The 23,012-nt window shown below is 47.1% G+C and overlaps 1 protein-coding gene across 5 annotated transcripts in view; it reads right to left on the bottom strand.

Annotated features, from left to right (window-relative positions):
• Positions 1-23,012, bottom strand: part of WDR27 (WD repeat domain 27) — a 248,528-nt gene that overhangs the window by 178,446 nt on the left and 47,070 nt on the right. For all 5 annotated transcript variants that reach the window (XR_001889728.1, XR_001889726.1, XM_017894959.1 and 2 more), the window contains exons 16-21: positions 22,263-22,360; positions 20,243-20,332; positions 15,119-15,240; positions 13,594-13,727; positions 11,669-11,766; positions 10,196-10,317 (exon numbers count right to left, since the gene is read on the bottom strand). Coding sequence is in view for 3 of the 5 variants with exons in the window: in XM_017894959.1 (XP_017750448.1) it covers positions 10,196-10,317; positions 11,669-11,766; positions 13,594-13,727; positions 15,119-15,240; positions 20,243-20,332; positions 22,263-22,360 (664 nt within the window). In the remaining 2 variants the exon portion in view is untranslated. The remainder of the gene's footprint in view (positions 1-10,195; positions 10,318-11,668; positions 11,767-13,593; positions 13,728-15,118; positions 15,241-20,242; positions 20,333-22,262; positions 22,361-23,012) is intronic.

Below are 23,012 nucleotides of genomic sequence, written 5' to 3'. Positions count from 1 at the left end.
AGGTGTGCAGTGTCAGGTGTGCACCGTCAGGTGTGCGGCATCAGGTGTGCAGTGTCAGGTGTGTGGCATCAGATGTGTGGCGTCAGGTGTGCAGCGTCAGGTGTGTGGTGTGTGGCATTAGGTGTGCAGCATCAGGTGTGCGGCATCAGGCGTGTGGTTATCAGGTGTGCAGTGTCAGGTGTGCGGCGTCAGGCATGTGGCATCAGGTGTGCTGTGTCAGGTATGCCGTGTCAGGTGTGTGGCATCAGGTGTGCAGTGTCAGGTGTGTGGCGTCAGGTGTGTGGCGTCACGTGTGCAGTGTCAGGTGTGTGACATCACGTGTGCAGTGTCAGGTGTGTGGCGTCAGGTGTGCAGTGTCAGGTGTGTGGCGTCAGGTGTGCGGCATCAGGTGTGTGGTGTGTGGCGTCAGGTACGCTCTGGATCTGAGGACAAAGAACACCCACAAGAACCTTCCAGATGTGCAAAAGAAGATTCGAAGCTCACCAGAGTGCAGCCCCTCACGCGCCTCTCTCAAGCTCGAGGGACTTAGCAAATGAAACGCTCGGGTCCACTCGGAACTCCTTAGGGAGCCGGAGGGAGGCTGGGCTGTGCCCTAGCACCATCCCCCATCCCCCTCAGCCCAGCCAGGGACATACAGGACCTAAATCGAAAACGGCCACCGACCGTTTCCAGGGAGCCAGGTGACCTGCCAAGTTCTCTAATAACTAAAGAAAACGTCATTAATTTGATTAGAAATAAAAAGGATAAAGTAACCAATTTAATTAACTAACTTTCCCATGAGAGTCTGACAACCACCAAGAAGAGAGCTCAGCTGACCGTCAACTACAGAGCCCTGGCTGTGGCCTGTGACGGATGCCTGACCCACGACACACGTGAGCCACGGCCACGCAACCCCATGGGATGAAAAACTCGAGACGTGTGTCCATGCGGCCCCAGGTAGATGGCACGAGACCGGGAACACGAGTTCCACCGAGTCAGAGCATGGGGAGTACAAGGGCAGCCGGGCGGCCAAAGGTGGCAGCTCTCACCCTCAGGGCCCGGCCCATCCACCAAGGGGACCTGTCACCAGGTAACGGGGCAGGGACCATCCTTACGGAGGGTCAGCATGGGGTTCTCATTCAGACGCACCTCCTGACTGCTGCGGGCCTCGGGGAGGAGATCTGCCTGAGCAGAGACCGCCGCAAGTCCACGCCTGCTTCCTTGTCCTTCCTTTCCCCGGGGGACTGACTTGAGAGGCCCTGATGGTTCAGCCTAGAGTTAGCAGGAGACCCTACAAGCAGGGGGCCCACAGCCTGTTGACAACTGAAGGCTGAACACACAGGCCGTAGAGCCAATTCATATGATTTCCACAAAAATGAAACTCATTTTGACTTTTAACATCTAATGAGACCAATGGCATATTAACACATAAATAAGGATGGTCTCGGTTAGTTCGCTTAAGTTTTCTTGTCCCTGACCCAGTGGAGCAGCGGGTTTGAAAACAGTTGCCCAAGAGCAGGATGAAGTGTGGGGTTCACGCCCTCTCAGTGGCTCCAGAACAACGATGCCGTCAGGCCGGGATGACTTTCCTGCTGCTGTGTCTAGTGGTTTACTGGAAATACCGAAACAGCACTTACCAGTCTAAAGTTTATTTAGTAATAATAGTTTTAAAAGTTTCTTTGAGTCAAGAATGTAGGAAAATAAAAAGCCATCTGATGCTCCAATGAGTAAGTGTGTGACAGTACCTACAAATGCTTTCTACGAATTACCTCCTACTATTTCCTACTATTTACACAAAGCACATCCTCCTCCTTCAACTGCTAGTTAAAGTTTTCTTCTCAGTTTTTTTTTTTTTTTTTTGAGACAGAGTCTGGCTCTGTCACCCAGGCTGGAGTGCACTGGCGTGATCTCAGCTCACTACACCCTCCGCCTCCCAGGTTCAAGCGATTCTCCTGCCTCAGCTTCTCAAGTAGCTGGGATTACAGGTGCACACCACCACACCTGGCTAATTTCTGTATTTTTAGTAGAGACAGGGCTCACCATGTTGGTCAGACTGATCTCGAACTCCTGACCTCATGATCCATCCGCCTCGGCCTCCCAAAGTGCTGGGACTGCAGGTGTGAGCCACCCTGCCCGGCCTACTCTGATTTTTTTTTTATCTTGCCCAAATCTGGGGAGTCATGCTCTACAAACCATCAATTCTCACCAGATGGGTTTTATTTAACCCTATATATCATGATGACTTACTTTCCAACCTGACTCTGGCGTAATACTATGAGGCAAGGAAGAAAATCCAAATATTTTACCCTAACACGTTTCTTTGCCGTATCTTGAAACGGCGCTGCAAAGCTGTCCTTTGTGGGGGAAAATGTGCCTCTGGGAAGAATCTCTGTTCACATAGTTAGATTTCTTTCTTCCAGGCCCTCCCAATCCTAAAGAGATTAAGACTCTAGCACCTTTTAAAGGTCTGAGTAGGAAACATTTGTCACCTATTGTCTCTAAGGGCAGCCACTATGAGACTTCAAAAGAACCTTGGTCTCCACAATCTTGCATCTTAACCTGAACATTTCCTTTCTACTGATCCCAGGTCTTCAGACAAACTCAACCAATTGTCAACCAGAAAATGTTTCCATTTACCTAGAGCCTGGAAACCCCCCACACACCCACCAGCTTTGAGTTGTTCCCCCTTTCTGGACCAAATTCATGTATTTCTGAAATGTATTTGATTGATGTCTCCTGCCTCCCTAAAATGTATAAAACCAAGCTGCGCCCCGACCGCCTTGGAACACGCTCTCAGGACCTCCTGGGGGCTGTGTCACGGGCCACGGTCACTCACATTTGGCTCAGAATAAATGTCTTCGAATATTTTACAGAGTTTGACTCTTTTTGTCAACAGACATATTGTGTAGTGGAGAAGCCTGGGCCTCAGTGTAGCCATCACCCGAATACTGTACACGGTACCCCTTAATTTCTCATCCCTCACCTCCCTCCCACCCTCTCACCTCCCAGTCTCCAGTCTTTTATCCCACCAAGTCCACGTGTGCACAATACTTACCCCACCTATAAGTGAGAACATGGGACTTAACTTTCTGTTTCTGAGTGGTTTAAAACAGCGGCCTCCAGATCCAACCACTGGAGCTGCATAAGACCTGATTTCATTCTTGTTAGGGCTGAGTGGTGTTCCACCGTGTGTCTGTATCAGCCTCCAGTTCCAACCACTGGAGCTGCATAAGACCTGATTTCATTCTTGTTAGGGCTGAGTGGTGTTCCACCGTGTGTCTGTATCACATGCTCGTTATCCATTCCTCTGTTGACAGACGCTTAGTGTGATTCCACAACTTTGGAGTTGTGACTCGTGCTGCAGTAAACACACAACACCACAGGTGTCTTTTTTATGCAACGATTTCTTTTCCTATGGGTCGGTGCCCTGTCGTGGGATTTCTGGATCCAATGGTAGTTGTTTTTAGTTCTTTGAGAAATCTCCATACTGTTTTCCATAGAAAAAATTAGCTCTAATTTGTACTAAGTTAGACTCCCACCCACAGTGTCTAAGTGTTCCCTTTTCTACACATCCTCGCCAACATCTGCTGATTTCTGGTGCAAGATGAAACTCTTGTTTGAGGCTTCACTTGGCATCTGGAATAAACACACATGTAGCTGTTTCTCTCATGTCACCACGAGGGAAAGCCAAAGGTTGAGCCCTGGAGTGCCCACGCCAGCAGCAGGTCATGGAGTTCTTGTGGGTAAACGATGGCCCAACTGAAAAAGGCAGGCAGATCGAACGGTTGTAACTCAAATAGGCCCCTTAAAACTGCCATGATTGGGCTTGGACTAAGCAAGCAATTTTTGAGCACCGACTGTATGCTAGTAAGGGATGGTTCTGACCTCAAGGTGAGAATCTCACAGGCGAGAGGATTAACCACACGTCATTCTGAAGGCACTGATGAGCCCTGGAACGGCAGTGTAGGCACAAGACCAAGTAAGGGGCCGAGTCCAACTACTGAGAGGCCAGGGAGGCCTCCTGGGGAGGCGGTGGAGACGGAGCCTGGACAGTCAGGTTTGCCTGTGACCCAGGCCACAGAGCAGAAGCACAGAGTGCAGCTGGTGGATGCTCAGCTCCACCTTCTGAGAGCCCTGGGCTGAAGTGCCGGGGACCAGGCCTGAAGGGGTCAGTCCTGTGTCTCAGAGTCAGCCCTGTTCCCTGGGCTCATCGTCAGGCGGGTGCAGTCGGGGAGCCAGTGTGGGGCTTCAGCTGCTCTGTGGGGTCAGAGCTTAGGTGCCGGTGGTGTCTGCTCAGATCTCACGCCGGCACCCCCACTCCGTCTGGGGCTCTGGGGGGATGAGGATGCCCCATGCTCCACGTTCATGATGCTGCGACTCTGAGGACAGAGCCCACCTCTTCTCGGTAGGTAGAGCACATGTGTCACACAGGAGCAGGCCCCGATGCCCTCCTGTGACTGTCCAGGCCACCACAGAAGCCGACTGGGGCATGAGAGAATGGCCCAGCCCAGCAACCCGGGCTTCCTGTGGGCCCACAGCTTGAGACTGGGTCTGAGGCATCACCAAGGACACCGACGGGGTCAAGGTGCGAGAAGGCGACACAGGGTCTGCATGCAGCCGCGGGCTTTTATCCTAAAAGCTGCTGGGGCCTCTGAAGAACTGACAGTGAAGATAAAAATGACCTGGATGGGGTTTTGAAGGCACAGGTCAACAGTGGATGGTGATGGGCAGAGACAAGCCTGTGGTGACAGTTGCTGGGGAGCAACTGCAGGCTGCGGGTGGAACAGAAGATGGCAGCGCTAGGCCTCCCACACCTGCACCTATGCGGGTGCAGTGTCACCTTCCTGAGGTCTGCACACCCACAGAGGTTGACAGAGGGGCTGTGCTGTGTTGAGCAGGGTGGGTGCAGAGGCACCAGCCGAGGGGTGCCGCATTGCCTGTGGGGCCGGGTGCAAAACACAGCAGGCTGTGCTGGGCTCCTGCTGCCTTCTCTGGGCCACACAGTGGGCGGTGGGGGGTCAGGCCCAGGCCCCTCCTGCTGCTACAGCTGTCCCCTCCTCCTTCAAGGCTCAGCCCAGGACCACCTCCCGGGGAACATCTTCCCTGCCCCCACCTTGTTCAGAGGCCCCACAGACCACTTGGTAAACTGAATACACCTCCTGCCTCTGACCCAGAAGGTGATCCTGAGGACGACATCGCGACGCTTTCCGCACGAGTCCGCACCGCGCAGCTCAGAACGCACTCACTCCACATCCGAGTAAGCAGATGAGGCCGTTGCCCCACAACAGGGCACTTCCGTGCCGAAACGGTTGCTCTTCACTGCAGTGGTTTTTGGACACATAGAACCAGCCCTTCAAGAAGCCGTGCGGTCATCCAATGTGTAAAACAGATCAAGGCAGAAGTCTCCTGGTGGACTGGGCATACGGATGCTCTGCTGTGGATGCCAATGGCACCCCTAGGCAGTGCCTCTGCCTCCGAGGAGCTGCAAACCTGGACTCTAAAGAGTCCTCACTACAACACAGCAGCTGCCCTTCTCCTGACGGCACATTTCTCATGTCCTCGTAAGAAGAGCAGAGTTCTGATCTGAAAGGCCACAGTTGCCGTCATTCATGACCGGTCCTCCCACATCACTATAATTCGTAACAGTCCTCCTCCACGATTTCCTCGATAACTCCTCACCATCATCACTGCTGATTTCTAACATGTATTTAGAACCAACAATCCTCATTACAGTAAATTAAATGGGACAAGAATGACATTTGACGCTTTAAGTCTTGAAAATAAATGTATTACAATCAAGCCAACAAAATATAAACACCTTTCTAAAAACAAATCTTAATTATGCTACCAATTCACTTCCTGTATCTTCATTCTCCAAGTGAATACTATTTTAGGGCTTGAAGTATTCTAAAAAATCTAATATGCTGCTTCCAATACAACATATTTTAAAAGCCAGAAAAAAGTTAAATGTAAACACAGTCTCATCTGGCTCCTCAAGTCTCCTCAGTTATTGAAGTAAAAGATAATACCCAAAAGAAGCCAAAATGAAATCAGCACTAGAGGAAGAGAGGAAAAACAGGTATCAGACTGTGGAATTCGCCATGCCTGCTGTCTGGAGGCTCCCGAGGCGCCAGGCCCAGCGCCTCCGTCCTCCTCCCTTGGCGGTGTGCACGGGGAGCCTCCACAGTGACCAGGCAGGTGCACTCAGCACATGCTAAGAGATTTACATACATCTAACCCTTTAACAGAGAAAAGCTTTATATATGCAAAAGGTTAGAAACTCTTCTACTGTGAAATGGGGACAGACAGGAAAGGAAACAAAATTGCAAGATCACACCAAACAGCATCATATCATTTTCCAAAATAATTCTCCTGAAAATGTTAGAAAATTGGTTAAAGTTAAAAGAATTATCTTTACCATTATCTTAAACCTCGCATGTTATTTTTTAAGTTATAAATTAGAAAGCATTGAAAACTTCGAAATTATATTTTGCATTTGCAACCTAAACATCTGAAACAATTTAAAACAAATTTGGGAACTAAATTTGGGAAAAAAATCTCAGACTGAGCTCTAATAGGCCAAGTTTTAATCTAGACCAAGTTTCATGGCTCTGTCATAAACCCCATAAAGAAAAGAACAAAAAGAGAAAGAAAATAGGGATTTATAATGGAAATGCTGACAGACCATTTTCCAAACACCAAAAATAAATTATAATTGGCTTTGCAATGACCACCTTTAATAAGAGTCATGCACAACCAATACAAAAATTAAATGAACTAGGAAATATTTTTTCTAATAACTGACAATGTTTGAGGCAAGAAGCAGCAAGTATCAAAAAGCATGGTAAGAAATATGTTTTAAATGTAAAATTGGCTGGGAGCAGTGGCTCACGCTTATAATCCCAGCACTTTGGGAGGCCAAGGCAGGCAGATCACCTGAGGTGAGGAGTTTGAGACCAGCCTGGCCAACATGGTGAAATCCCCTCTCTACTAAAATACAAAATTAGCCAGGCATGGGGGCACATGCCTGTAATCCCAGCTACTTGGGAGGCTGAGGAAGGAGAATCGCTTGAACCCAGGAGGCGAAGGTTGCAGTGAGCCAAGATCACGCAACTGCACTCCAGCCTGGGCGACAAGAGCGAGACCTCACCTCAAAAAAAAAAAAAAAATGTAAAATTTACAACATGAAAGAAACTTCACGTATAAGATTCATTTATCTTCACAACTGAAATTTTTAAACTCAAGAATGACGATATTTGGGAAATTTAGCCAATTCTCACTTAACTGTATTATCTAAAGACTCACAGACTTTAGAAAAACTCACCAGATAGACAACAACATAACATCTCCAGAGAGACTTTTCTTGTTAGCAATCTTTATCTTTAGATAAATTTTTATACACTGCATTTTGAGAATACATCAACAAATTTTAAATACTATTTGTCAAACTTTAACCTCTGCAATCTACATGCTGATGAGTCTTTTTAAGAAACCATTTTTTCTCTAGATTTACATCTACTTTCTTGTACAAAGAATTGAATCCTTTGCTTTCTATTGGTAACAGCAAGTCACAGTTCAATTCGGTGCATGTCAAGTGAGCAGATTCCAGGTTCTAGGTACTACCAAGATCAGACACAAAAGACGGTGCAAACTCTAGTCTGCACTCAGGTATCTTAAAGTCAAATGTCTTTGCGTGGAAGTTTCACTAAATAAATTTAGTAGGTCAGACTTATACTTTAACATTCTACATCCAAATATTAGCTATTGATATCTCATTAAGCTGCACTTGAATTTAAAAGGCATCATAATACCTAAAAAATAAGATGGGTTGGCTGGGCGCAGTGGCTCACTAGCACTCTGGGAGGCCGAGGCGGGCGGATCACGAGGTCAGGAGTTCAAGGTTGGATCAAGGCCAACATGGTGAAATTCCATCTCTACTAAAAGTACAAAAATTAGCCAGGCATGGTGGCACGCGCCTATAAACCCAGCTACTTGGGAGCCTGAAGCAGGAGAATCATTGGAACCCGGGAGGTGGAGGTTGCAGTGAGCTGAGATCATGGCACTGCACTCCAGCCAGGGGGACAGAGCAAGACTCCATCACAAAAAAAAAAAAAAAAAAAAGAAGAAGAAGAAGAAAGAAGAAAAAATAAATAAGATGGGTATTAGGCTAACAATCATTTTAAAAGTTAATAACTCAATTATTAAATTCATTTAAAAGCCCAGAAATATATAAAATCTAATAATCAAATCTTTGCCTAATCTTGACAGATCTTACTGTGAAATTAGTAGCATCAGATCATGGCTCTCAAATACCAACAGTGCTGCCTATTCTCATTGTAAATTACCAAACTGACTTCTTTTTCCTTCACAGCTTTCCCAGAAAGCATAGAAACCTGGAGTATTACACACAGCACTGATTCAACTAATTCGCACTTGGTTTGTGGAATATGCCATTTTAATAGCCTCATAAAGAAGTTACAGAATTCTTCAAAGGGATTCCTTCATTCATCTGACAGACCCACTGCACAGTGTTTAAAAACATGTTTGCTCTGGTTTATATGCAGGAAGCATCTAAACAAAAAGGGAAAATGCAGAAGAATAATCTTTTCTCCAACAACTCTCTGCAAGCTGATATTTCCATGGTGTTATTCAAACCAGAAAAGCCTTCTCCTATTGAAACTTGAAATATCCTGTTGATGAACTGGGTGGTGGAGGGGTGGAAGATTAAAATGAAGGCAAGACAAAGATGCCTACCGGAGCCTTTAAACCCTCCCTTCTCCAACCAAGGCTGCCCCACAGGGAGGACACGGAGGTCAGCTTCGCCTCCCCAGGCATGTTCCTGACCTCCAAAGCTCTGACTACCCCACACTGCCAAGTCCCTGGATCTGCCTCTCTGAAGAGCCATCCAGACCGACATGTAGGGAGACCATCTTCCTGGACACAGAGCCTCCGAATCCCGGGATCTCTCATGCTGCACCCATTAACAAAGTCTTCCTGTGGCCCTGACACCTCCATCTCCCCTTTATCCCGAAGAGATGCAGGAACAAATCTGCTTCAATGTAATTTAACTTAACAGCCTGGAATCTTTGCTCTTTCCAATTTGAACTGATTAAAAAACTTTATAAATAATCAGACCACACCTGTCCTGTTAAACAGAAATTTAAAGACTCAAAATGTGGGCCGGGCATGGTGGTTCACGCCTGTAATCCCTGCCCTTTGGGAGGCTGAGGCAGGCTGATCACAAGGTCAGGAGTTCGAGACCAGCCTGGCCAACATGATGAAACCCCGTCTCTACTAAAAATACAAAAAAAAATTAGCCGGGCATGGTGGTTCACGCCTGTAATCCCAGCTACTCAGGAGGCTGAGGCAGGAGAATTGCTTGAACCCAGGAAGCAGAGGTTGCAGTAAGCCGAGATAGTGCCACTGCACTCCAGCATGGGTGACAAAGTGAGACTTTCTCTCAAAAAAAAAAAAAAAAAAGGTGCAAAATGTGTTAACCTGTGGATAACAAAGTCTGTTTAACCAACATTGCAATACTTCACTTAGCAAAATGATACCCTGAATCATAATATACATGCCAGAGGCATTGTAAGTTAAATCCTTGACTTGGAAAACCTTTCCGGGCATATCAACAACCAAAATTACAGTTTTAGTCCCAAGAAATGCAGTTTTGTTCCCAAGACTTAGACCCCCTCTTGGGTAACCAAGTGTCTTTTGAACCGTGCAGCTATCAGACAATGAACTCATCAAATGTCTCTCCTGTAACGCCAACCCTTGAACCCATCGCTGTGGATATTTGTAAACTTTGTCTCTGTCAAAATGGCCTGGCTGTTTCCAACAGCCTCCACCTTCAAAAAAAGCTACTGATTTAGCAAGGCTGCCCCACAGGCCATAGAACCAATGTGTCTACCACACAGTCCACTATTGCTGAAAATATGCAACCCTATCAAGTTTTATGTGAGAATGTTTTCCTAGTAAAATCTTAGTATGAGCCCATAAAATAGTCAAACACAAAACTACAAAACGTAACATTCAACGTGATACTAAAGTATCTCCTAGGGCCAAACATTGAGGCTTCGAATAATTAATGATCAATAAAAATTAACACTGAACTTGGTAGCAAACACTGCTAAAACGGCACCATACATTTGTACCTGTGAAATGCTTTCAGCACATAGTTGTACAGATGACGTATATTATCCAAAAACTGACTCACTTTATTTTGGCAGATTTGATGGACAGGCCGCGAGTGGGCTTCTGCTATCACCGCTGCACTGCAGCCGGCGTTGAGGTCGAACACTTCCACGGTCCTGTTCCGGCCAGCTGCGAGAACGATGTCTGCGATAATCCAGTTAGGGAGTCCTCTCAACGCTCGTACCCATGGGGAAGGGACAGTCCCTCTCTTTTACTAATAAAAACTTCGGAATATTAGAAGACTCAAGAATGGACGACTAGTTAAGAATTTCTGAAGTTCCGCCTGAAACGTCCTGAGCCCAGTCCAGCCCCACCTCATCTGGCCCCAGGCATTGGCAAGAGCAGGTGGGTGGTGGTGGGGGGCTGCTTAGGGAAAGGGAGACCACCACAGTGCCTGTTTTGAAGTGGGAGTTCCAGCTTCAGATACGTGGTATTTGGGATGCCCATGAAACACCCAATCAGATGTCAAATAATTGAATATGTAGACACTGCACTCAGAAGAAGGGACTGAACTAAGATTAGACAGAGCCACAGAGTGGGTGACAGCACCTGGGGCAGGTCTCATGAGGGGAGACACAACCCAGACAGTGCCATGTTGGCAGGTGACCGTGACATGCTTCATAAACTTGACCTATGAGGAGCAACGTATACATTTAGGGCTCGTGTGACCACCAGCACCCCTCAAGCCTCAGTGCTCAGCCCTGAATGCTGCAGTAATGAGTATATGTGGTGGGAACACAGGTGCACTGGAGTCAAGAGACCCGTAATCCTGGTGTTAGCGCTGGACTACTCTTGACTCTAGTATACTTGTATTCCAGACACCATCATTTAAGCTAAAGTAATCCTAATGACATATTTCTTATTTCTGCTAGGTATTTTAGTACCAATTCTAGTATGAAATTACCACATTTCTAACTAAAACATACTACAACCTCCTACCACTTTATTTTAGTTCAACTATAAAACCCTCCAATAGAGTTCAACTTAGATTGAACTTTGAGTAAATTAAAACTTTATACAATGAATTCCTAAAGATCTGGAGCTTTTCCCCTAAATAAATTAAAATTAACTTTGAAAATTAAAAGCAATGGTGTTAGCCATAAAATCTCAAAATTAAAGTTCTGGATTCCATTTCATATTATTTTGAACAGCAACTGCTGTGATTTTTGCCAGTTCTGCAGATGAGATAGAATAACGAAATTACTAGACATTAGTCAACAAAGTCCAGAGCAGAAGTGCCAGGTCAGCCCACTGGCTGGATGGCATGAGCTATGCAGCACTCAGGTTTCTTTTTCCTTTGAGGTCCTTTCTGAATATTGAGATGAATTATTAACACGTACAATTAACACAAGGACGGCGAGCTCCATGAGAAGGGTCCCTGCGTTCCCGGAGCCTCACACAGTGCCTGACACTCATGAGATGCTCAGCACACACCTCTGCCAGAGGAAGGACACGCAGGGCATAAAACCCTACCAGGATCTGGGAGAAAGGATACGGGAATAAAAGTCGTTGACTGCCGATAGACTGGTCATGTCTACTGCACCGGTCGTGGAGAGCCTGCAAATCAGCTTGGACTTGCTCTTCTGTTTATATCTGGAAGAGAAAATCAAGATGATCAATCTTTTTGCTTTCCTTCCACTACACTAAGTATCTTATGTTTAAAAACATTAAACATGAAAAGAAAGTTTTCCTATCACTTTAAAAGTCACATTTTATGATACTGAGGGAAAAGTGAATTAGCTACCTTGATTTTCTTTAGGGAAAAAAAAACCTGTTTTCTATTAACATCTAATTATTTGTGGTGATTTCTGACATACGAAAGATCCCCCACCTCCTTCTCCTTCTTCAGTCTGTGGTCAAACGCACCAGCCTTTTCCTATAGGGTATTTCCGTGTATGCTTAGAAAAACCTGCCCATCTCCCGCTACATATAACTGAACACATGCATCAGCTTCGCTACCTCCCGAAACCCAACTGAAGTGGCTGCAAAGTGATCTCTAAGGGAAAGTCCCGCAAGATCAGAAAGAGGAGGCAAGAACAAGAAGAGAAGCCGCCAACTCTCAGGGGCAAAGGGCTGTGCCAGCCGAGACGAGAAGCCTGTGACGTAAGCTGACCTATGAAGCTCGCTCCCGGTAAGTAAAAATAAACTTTAGGCCAGATGTGGTGACTCACGCCTGTAATCCCAGCACTTTGGGAGGCCGAGGCACACAGATCATGAGGTCAGGAGTTCAAGACCAGCCTGACCAACATAGTGAAACCCTGTCTCTACTAAAAGTACAAAAATTAGCCAGGTGTGGTGGGGGGCGCCTGTAATCCCAGCTACTCGGGAGGCTGAGGCAGGAGAATCACTTGAACCCAGGAGGTGGAGGTTGTGGTGAGCCAAGATCTCACCACTGCACTCCAGCCTGGCGACAGAGCGAGACTCCGTCTCAAAAACAAACAAACAAACAAACAAATAAACTTTAGGACTGAAAGTACCAGGTATCTCTGAAGACAAGGTTGAGGGAGGGGCCACAGGGGGAGGCCGCCGGGTCCTGGAGCCCCTTCCTCTGCGTACACCCTGCCCTAGCACAGGCCAGAAGTCACTCCTGGGAAGCTGTGACATGGGAGAGATGAGAGTGGGGACGCTCTCACTGAGACCAGGGATTCCTTCAAGCCCGTCTATTGGCTGGGAGCTCCAACCCTCTGCAGGTCCCAACCCGACGACCCTCCATGAGAGAAGCAGGCAGATGCGGTGCCCATTCCGACCGCAGGGCACTCGCCCCAATTAACAAACTGAAGTCACACATCTCAGAAACATAACTTTGATTAAGAAAGGTGTGCTTATGTTACACTCAAAAAAAAAAAAAATGACATGAATACATAGAGATACAGCAAAAATATAAAACTAGGACCAACAAGCAAACACACCAATCTCAAAAGGAGGGAAAAGGGAAGCGGACAGGACTGGGAGACAGGTTCCTAATTCCTGCTGTAATATTTTATTTCTTTAAAAATTCTGGAAAACAAAGACAGTGAGATGTTAATACTTGTCCAAGCTAAGTGTAGCTAAGGAGGTATTTATTATTCCCCATATATATGAATATATTTGAACTAGTTCATAATTTAACTTTGTATTATCAATAGTATTTGTCCCACATAACATCACTTCAATAGCTGCAGAGCCGAGATGATAACTGAGGTTTCTCAAATCCCCCAGATTCTCGCATTCTGTCATGCCAAAGGCCCCGCACGCAGTAATACAAAGGAAGGTTTAAAATGTGTAGGATCTGGATAATTCCCTCTCATCGGGAGTTCAGTGATATGAGGTTGTTATTAAATTTGGGGCAACTTTTTAAAATGTAAATACCTTTTCAACGTCACATTATTGAAACGGCTTCCTCTGATCTAAAACTAATGCACAGGGTGGAGGGGTGCCTACCTCTTCATCTCATCTTTGCAAGAGTCAATGTGATACTTCAGTAGCTGAAATTCAGGGCCAGAAGATAACAATATAAAGGCATCTATATAATAAAACTGTGCAGACTGTATCGGTTTAGAAAACATGTCTCTGCCCTGTAATGCAAATCAGTAATTATTGTCAATATGATACATGTTAACAAACACACTATTGCTCTAAACATAAAATTATTTCTTCTTAAAACCCAACATCTGTTTATTCTAAATGTGTACATATACTTTGTTAGACCCCATCTACAATTTTTGCTTCTGCCTACTACTTCTGAAAGGTATTATATGATTAAAATTGTACTGTAATGAATGCTTTGAATTCCAGCCATTTAACAACTTTAAAAGAATTGAAACTTAGCATTAAACATACTAAGTAGCAAGGATTTTATTAAAGCTGAAATTTAAACTGTTTTAAAATGTAGTTGAGGTGTCTGCTCTCAAATGTAGACCTCACAACCAAACATGTTACGACACAGAGCAAGCTGACTGCATCTACAGCCCTCAGCAAACTACTTCCTGAAGCGGCTGCCAAATGCTTCACCTTTACAGAGGCCCTGGGTCTTCCTTAACTGACACTTCCTTTCTTGTCTTTCTCATCTTCAATCCGCTTTCTATAAAAGACCCATAGAAAATAAATGCCAGCATCTTTGAAAATGCGACTGCCTTTTATGTTATGTTCTTTGCAAGTCGCCTGCTCATAATTTCGTGATTTGAAGGTGAGTTTCCTACCATTTCCTTTTCTTTCCCTGTCCTAGTCATAAGGTTATCATCTCCCTGCCTCTCCTTTCCTGTTCCGCTCCCAAATGATCTCTCGTAAGTTCATCAAAACAAGTCACTCTTCTTCCTAAAATATACTCCCCCACATAGTAGCCCCGTGGCCATTTTGCTTCCGGTCTACGAAATCACATTGAATCAATATTTTAAATTCTTCAAATGTTTCAGTATTAATCATGTGGCATTTGCAGACCATCACAAACATAAGGATAGATTTAAGCATATGAATGTATGCACGCACGTGGCAAGTATGTAAGTGTGCGCGTGTGCATGCATCTATACGCATGTGTGCCTACTGTGTGCGTGTGAATATGTGGCAAGTATGTAAGTGTGCACATGTGTATGTATCTATATGCGTGTGCCTATTGTGTGCATCTGAATATGTGGCAACTATGTAAGTGCACGCATGTGTATGCATCTATATCATGTGTGCCTACTGCGTGTGTGTGAATATGTGGCAAGTTAAGTGTGCATGTGTATGCATCTATATGCGTGTGCCTATTGCGTGCATGTGAATATGTACATGTAGACACACATTTAAGAAACTAATCAATAACGTTTATTGCATTGAAGCAATAACTTTTAATCAATAACTTTTTTAAAGCAAACTCTTCGCTTATGTCCCTTTCCTCATCTCCTGTTAAGGTAAAAGAATGAGACTTTTGAGAAGCTCTCAGCTCCTTTGGAAATGACTGCCCATGGCAGAGGTGACCGTCCATTACCAGAAGCAGTGCCAGCTCTGCCCCACGAGCTGACCACACCCGCAGGGTCCCATCCTGGGCCGCAGAGAGCAGCCACCTCCGGTCCTGGCTCCAGCACACGGTGTTCACCGCCCCATCATGACCTAACAGGAATGACCAGAGAGGGTGACTATTTCCACTATTAGTATCAGTTTTGACTGAGTGCTACTTACCTGGTACTTTCATACAACACAACCGGAACAGCATTTTTCAAGGAATAAGGGGTGCGCCAGAAGGCTTCTCCTCGCCACAGTGAGGCCGCAGAGTCTCAGGCCGGGTACACCATCTCCCTTCAGTAGAGATGCAATGTGGCTTCTGAAGGCAGCTGCTCTAAAGCCTCGCGTTCCATTTTTTTCAACTTTTATTTTAGATTCAGGAGGTGCAGGTGTGGGTTTGTGGAGCAACAACAAACTGTGGTGCTGAGGTTTGGAGTGTGATTGAATGCCTTGGCCAGGCAGTGTAAAACCTCGCATTTCTTAAACTAAGAAGTTCAATATCATGTGTGCATCTGTGAGTGTATGTTATCAGAGAAGAACACGATAATAGTTAGTATTATAAACTACAGTATAGAAATCTGTGGACTCCATGATAATGCATCCGTATTTTAAACAACTGCCATCAACGTTGAAGAAAAAGTGAAAAAAAAATCCCCGAGCACACACATATAAGTCAATCATTCGTTCTGACAGATTTGAAAAGTTTTGTCTAAACTCACAATGGCTGCTTGGATGCTGATTTCTGAGAGCGCCAATGCTGGTCTTCAGGTGTGTAAATGTCCACAGGGTGTGCCGCTCTGATATGAAACTAAGGTAGGTGACGAGGCAAACAGCCTTTATTTCACACACCTGTAAGAGCTTTTCTGTCCCCCCCACCTCATCCTACTCCCCACCTCATCCTACTCCCCACCTCATCCTACTCCTAGCCTAACCCTGGGGCCCAGGCCCTGAGCCGGCGCTGGTTTCTGGACCTGTCTTGCCTCATAACCCCTAGAACGGCTGTCAGGCCGGGAGGCGTCTTCAAACAGTCTCTCAGCTGCCACCACCTGACGGTTCTAAGAAGCAGCGGACGCAGAGGAAAGGAAAAAGCGAAGACGACCAGGGATGTGCTTCTCCTCAGAGGTCAGCCCCGGAGTGAAAGCCAGGCGTGTGGCACAGTGAGGAGGGCGAGAGGGGAGGAGGTGGGGAGGTGAGGGCAAGGAGAGGCCACGCCCAGCCCTGCAGCCTCTGACCCCCGAGCACCCGGGCTGGGACAGCAAGGAGAAAACTGACGGGCAGCCTCACTCATGCTTCCTGACAACAAATGACCCCAGACCAGCTCAACAGCCCCATTTCACCCCCATAGCTAAGCACTTTGTGATGAAAATCACAGGGGATGGCTAACCACAACTCCCGAGAAAATTCCTGCTGTAGCCGGGATCTTCCCACGGAGCAGAAGGCCCCTTCCTGCAGGCCTCAGCACGTGAATAACTCATCACAATTTATAGACCAGACAATGAACTGCTATCTCACTACATCACATCTGTCAGGGAACCAGCGTAAAAAGAAGGGAAAACCAGGAAAGACGTAATTATAAGAACATAACTCAGTGCTGCAACAGGACGCCAGGAAACGCAGAGCAGAAATTTACAGCGCAGAAAAACGTGAAATAGCTTTGCTGCCCTCACGTGTAGAGTTCTGGCAGTTTTAGCAAAAGTACAGAGGCCGGTTAAGGAAAGCTCCAAACATTCCTCACTGCTGCTCAGCTAACAGCAGCCGCAAGACTCAAAGGAAAGTCATGTTCATGACTGCCATTAACAGATGCCACCCATGCTGCTTGTACTGAACACCAGTGGTGTCCGCAGCTCTGAACCATCCGAGAATATCACAGGTTCAGACACCTGCTGTAGGGCCTGGTCCGGGCAGCCTGGGCCATAAGGTCGTCCTCCCAGTGGGAAGGGCCTGACACATCTGCCCAGTGACTGACCTCACAAGTCACTCCATTACCAGCCGTGTGGCCCACTCTCTTCCAATATCAAGCTCAGACCAGCCTCCACTGCCTGACCCACAGGCTGCAAGAGGCCGCATGAGGTCACACAGGAGGGAGGGTGAAGTTACCGCGACCCACGCTCTTCCTTCTTAGTGAGTCAGAGAATGTGTTTTTCTAGTCCTTCCCACCTCCTCCTATGAGCACAGCATCTGCTGGGGACCCAGTGGTCCACTAAGCCACCAAGGCCAGCAGAGGCCCCGGCAATGCAGGGATTGCAAAATGTCGCCTTGTGCTCAGTCCTGACAAGTCGGCCTGGTCCTTCATCTCAAGTGTCAGGACGCTCTTCCACTCCCAGGATGAAAACAACGGCAATTCCTGAGAACTTGCCAAAGGTGGGATCCCCCTTCTCTCCCAAGCTCCAGCCCCAGACACATGCGTGAAGTGCTGTGGCCAGAGGCTGCATCGAAGACGAATCACCGCAGACAAGGCCAGTCCCCACGAAGCCACGGCCCATGGGGGACCACACGGGCGCCTCTTCCTCTCCCCCCACCACCTCCTCACTGTACGGAAGGCCTCCCTCCTCTTTTCAATTGGCCAGTTTTCCCTGTGGTGTGTGTGGTGAGATGACGAGCTTCAGAAACAGAGTGAAGAGGATTCTAAAACCCTGTCTAGGTCAGGGGTTTGTTTGTTTGTTTGTTTGTTTGTTTGAGACAGAGTCATGCTCTGTCATCCAGGCTACAGTGCAGTGGTGCCATCTCGGCTCACTGCAACCTCTGCGGTTCAAGTGATTCTCCTGCTTCAGCCCCCTGCGTAGCTGAGATTACAGGCGCCCTCCACCATGCCCAGCTAATTTTTGTATTTTTTAGCAGAGAAAGAGTTTTGCTATGTTGGCCAGGCTGGTCTCGAACTCCTGACCTCAAGTGATGCATCCACCTCAGCCTCCCAAAGTGCTGGGATCACAGGCGTGAGCCACCACGCATGGCCTAGGTCAGAGCTTGAGACCTCTGGACTTAGACTTCCTCTGGACACGCCTCGTGTTGGGGAAGCAGTCAAGGGTGTGGGGACATGGAACATAAGCAGCATGGAGGCCAGCGTGTGCAGTCTCCGCTCAGAGAAGAAGAGCAGAAGCCGCTCGGTGCAGCTCGAGCCAACCAAAAGCTCAGGAACAGGAGAGACACAGATCTTCACTTCATACTTTGACAAAGATTTCTTTTTTATACAGTTCCACTATCCGTAATGCAATTTTAGATTTAATCTTCCAAAATGCCTGACCCCAGAACTTCACAACGATCACCACTGGCTCCATGGCGCGTACAGACGATGCAGCTCTCCTGAGTGGTGTGCTCAGAACCCGCCATCCCGTATCGCTGAGAATCCGCTCTGTGCCAGGCACACGCTTGGCGGAAGGCCTGGGACTCAAGTACCTGTCTTTGGACTAGACACAATGTTTGATAGGAAAAATTCTAAAATCTAAAGCAGAAAAACGTAACTCCTTTATTAAATTAAATACGGTTGCTCTCAGTGGTTCTCAGGATGGGACGTGCTACCTGACTGTGTGCTCAGAGGCCCTTGAACTCCCCAGGAGGAAATTTGAATTTATACTTATTTGTCCCAGATCATAATGGAAATAAAGACACTCATTTTTCTGTGTTCTGGGCAGGTGCTGAGAGACCAGTCACATTTTCAACGTTGGGTGATGTCACTATTAAACATTACACACCCAAAGTGAAATGATGTGGCTTGTGCAGTTGAGACGGGCAAACGTGGCACTTTTCCCCTACACAGAAACAGAGCAAGTTTTCGTAAAGATGAATTTGAAAAACCACTGCATTTTCTTAGTTCAGTGAGAAGCCCTTTTTCCAACAATAAAATACACAGGGAAACATCCACGGTCAACAGAACAACCACTCCTATCAATCAACGAAAGAGGCCGGCTCAGGGCTCCCGGGTGCACGGTGAAGGTTCTGAGGCTGCCGGATAGATGCGCGGTGGGACCAGGAGCAAGGGGCTCGAAGGGCAAGGGTAGCATCCAGGCCAAGACCGGAGAACCGTGCTCTGCCCAGACCATGTCGGGGCCGCAGCTTTGCTCATGCAGGAGCCCAGTCCAGCTCTGCCTGCCCTTGGGGGCCTCCGAGACCCGGCCCCGGGCATCAGCAAGCAGAGGGCGTGAGGCCGGAGTCACTGGGGGCGCTCATCTGCTCCCAGGTGTGGCCCTGCCCAGGCCTGGCTCCCGCTGCCTCTGTCCCCATCTCAGCCCCACCGGGCCCCACCTCCGCATTTCCTAACGACTGCCCTTGGGGTGGCCACGCGACGGGCTGAGTATCCCATATTCGCAATGCTTGGGATCAGCGGTATTTTGGACTTCCCATTCCTTCTGATTGTGGAGTATTTGCATGATGGCAGGTAAGCAACCCTAACCTGAAAATCCGAAATCTGAGATGCTTCAACGGGCATCTCCTTGGTGTTCAGAGCGTTCTGGATCTGGGGGTATCTGGATTTCAGAATTTTGGATTAGGGATGCTAAACCTGTATAGAACAGAAGGACTACTGAGATAGTTTTTGTGGTTTCTGTGCTTTGGTTAAAATATCTACCAAGTGTAAGTTCTGAGGCAAGCAGTATCAGGACCCTAACGAAGAGCTGTCAGGTTTTATGGAATGAGAATTAGGAATCAAATACATGTCCCAGTTATGAGTCGAAATGGTCATAATTTTAACACTGTTTCTCTCAGATCTACTTTTAAAAGAAAATAGTTTGCTTTGTTACGTTTATAAAAATCCCTATGTACAAACCCTACTAAATTTCAAAATATATTTCAACTGTATGCCTTTTGATTACATTAATGAAATATATTTCAATTATTTAGGATTCAACTTCGCTCACTCCCCTAAAACTCTACAGATGATCGGCTCTTGGCCTCCAGGGCACCAGCCACGGAAGTGCTGCCACGCTGTTCTCAAGAGTAATATTTACCCCGTTTGGTTTAAGATCTCAGTGAATCCAGTTTAGACCCCAATTCAAGCTGTGGTTTTGTTCTGCTGATGTCCTGAAGGAAACAAAAGTGTCCTTTAGCAACTGACAACCAGGACCTAAGTGAGACCCATCCTTAAGTTCATACTGACTGAAATTAAGATGCGTTTTACCTGAAAACACAGCAGGTGTCCCAGTCAGCCTGGCACCAAAAACGAGGGATAGATGGTTGGACAACCCACAGGCCAGCCACTGCCCATCTCCTGTTAAAAGAATAAAAAAAAAGACCTCTTAGAAAAGCCTAATACACAGGAGTTACACTGTAGACAGGAGTCCCACTGTAGACAGGAGCCACACTGTAGACAGGAGCCACACTGTAGACAGGAGTCCCACTGTAGACAGGAGCCACACTGTAGACAGGAGTCACACTGTAGAAAAGCCTAGTTCACAGGGTCACACTGTAGAAAAGGCTAATTCATAGGAGTCACACTGACCATAGGCAAGAGTAGAACTTCTAGTTGACCTGTTTCTAAAACACAAACACTAACATCGGCATGGGGGTCTGCAGGCGCCAGCCCGTGTTAATCCTTTCTCATATCCTCTACCCAACAACCTTCTGAGGTGCGGCCTTTGTCATCCTCGCTGTCCTTCCTTAACAGAAGAGGAACAGCAGGATGAGCAGCAGGATGAGAGAGTGTGACGGCTGTACAAGGTTGTGAACAGGAAAAGCTGTACCCAAAAGGTCCCTTCACTCAGGACAGGACGCTTCCTGAAACGCGGCCCTGAGGCCTGCCTCAAATCAGCAGAGTGACCAGAGGCATACTCAGCTAAGCAGTTATATTGAAACATTTTCCAAAAACAGGGTAGAAATAAATGATAGAGCTGGGTGCAGCGGCTCACGCCTGTAATCCCAGCACTTTGGGATGCTGAGGCAGGAGGATCACCTGAGGTCAGGAGTTTGAGATCAGCCTGGCCAACATGGCGAAACCCCATGTCTACGAAAAATACAAAAATTAGCCAGGCCTGGTGGCACATGCCTGTAATCCCAGCTACTCGGGAGGCTGAGGCAGGAGAATCGCTTGAACCCAGGAGGCGGAGATTGCAGTGAGCTGAGATTGTGCCACTGCACTCCAGCCTGGGCAACAGAGTGAGACCCCATCTCAAAAAAAAAAAAAAAAAGAAAGAAAGAAAGACATGATAGATGTCACCCACAATATTCAAACTTGAAGGCTGATAACACTGAAGGAATGTTCTAGTCTATCAAAGATCAAAAGGACATTCACTGATAATACTACCTATCTAATTTCCGAAAATGATTTTAAAACTTCTTTGGCTACAATTATATAATAAAATAAAGGGAATTCAGCGGAGTAGTAAATGGTAACCCTTAGGCGACTCAACCCTCTGGACAGATGGCATGAGGGTGGGACAAGGTACCAGCCCAGACGGGACTTCCTGTCCAGCCCCAGGCAAGGGCACAGCTCCCCTGCAAGGAAACCTCACTTCTGAGAAGCATTCAAGTGCTGGAACTACCTAGCCGAGGCCAAGAGCACTCTCACAAGCTGCTCCTCTCTTCTGTCAAACATTATTTAGAAAACATTGCTGAGATCCAAGAGAAGCCTGACGAAGGCATTATCAGGACACGCATGAGATACAGGGCTACTGTCCCGGAAGCCGAGACACTCAGTCCTGCAGGAAAAGGGCCCGGCTGAGGGTCTGGTAAGGAAAGAGTCCTGTGCACAGCCTGCACAGTGCGAACCCCAGCCTGGCGTCACCAGCCTATCCATGAGCAGAGACCGCATCTCCAGAGGGAAGCAGCGAGTGCTCCGTGAGCTTCTCGGCCTGCCAAAGCCCTCCCACCAGGCCCACCTCAACACTTCTGTAGGAGGGATCAGACCCACAGAGAGCAAAATCCGGAGGAGCTGGACACAGAACAGCAAACTCGCTGCCAGTGAGTGAGTGCCAGTCTCTGTGCCAACGCAGGGGTGAGATGCCCGGTGATCACCCTCACTATAGTCGAGTGAAATGGAGTCTCGGTTTTCATCCAGACACACACCATGCCATGCAACTTCAAGTAACCAAGGTTTTTAAAAATATATTTACAATTATGATACAATAGAAAAACGTTTACAGTGGACAGAATAAAAGACTTACAAATGAAATGCTACCCAGCTCCCACGGGACATGGCGCACCTGAGTACTGGAGGCAGCACACGCGTGTACAGGTGGGGGCGGCGGCAACCTGGGGGCCGGGCTTGGTGGGCACAGCACACTCCACGGGGTACGGCTCCCTGAGGGAAGGCCAGAGGTAACAGCGATTGGGAGACTTTCAAAGTGAGATCAGAAGTAAAACATAAGCAGGAAATGAAGTGGGCTTCCCTCCATGGACATGTATAATTGTATTCCAGTAAACTTGAAAATTTATCTATATATGTCTATATTTAGACTCTTACATTCAAAATCATGAAATAACTCTTTTAAATAGACTTACATTCCATATTGCCAAAAAAGACACGTATTTCATCTATAAAACAGCAAGGATTTCTTGTGTTTCATGTAAACTGATGTGAGTACTGTGACGATTTCGGGGTGAGGGTTCTCACTAACAGAAAACGAATTTCACTTTCCAGTCTCATGCCGCTGAGGGTCGCATCATCCACAGATGCCCTCCGGGTACATGCCAATGCCTTCCATAAACACGCCTGGGCCCTGTATGGCATTTGGAGGCCTCGCCACCACCGCTGCCCAGCAGCTCTCAGCAGATGGCCCACGAGAGCCAAATGCAGAAGAGGCAGCGTGCTCTGTCTGGAAAGCGGGGCCCTCACAGAAAAAATTACCAACAGAACTAGAGCTGAATGGAACTCTGATACCACACTTCATCTGCACAAGGCCTGGATGCATTTTGCTGCAAGCAGATGCGTAATATCAAGCAGAGCGTGGCAG

Source organism: Rhinopithecus bieti, unplaced genomic scaffold, assembly GCF_001698545.2.
Source record: "Rhinopithecus bieti isolate Rb0 unplaced genomic scaffold, ASM169854v2 scaffold_1017, whole genome shotgun sequence".
NCBI classification, from domain to species: Eukaryota; Metazoa; Chordata; class Mammalia; order Primates; family Cercopithecidae; genus Rhinopithecus; species Rhinopithecus bieti.
The sequence above is the reverse complement of the archived record's forward strand: the minus strand, read 5'-3'. Positions and strand labels throughout refer to the sequence as shown.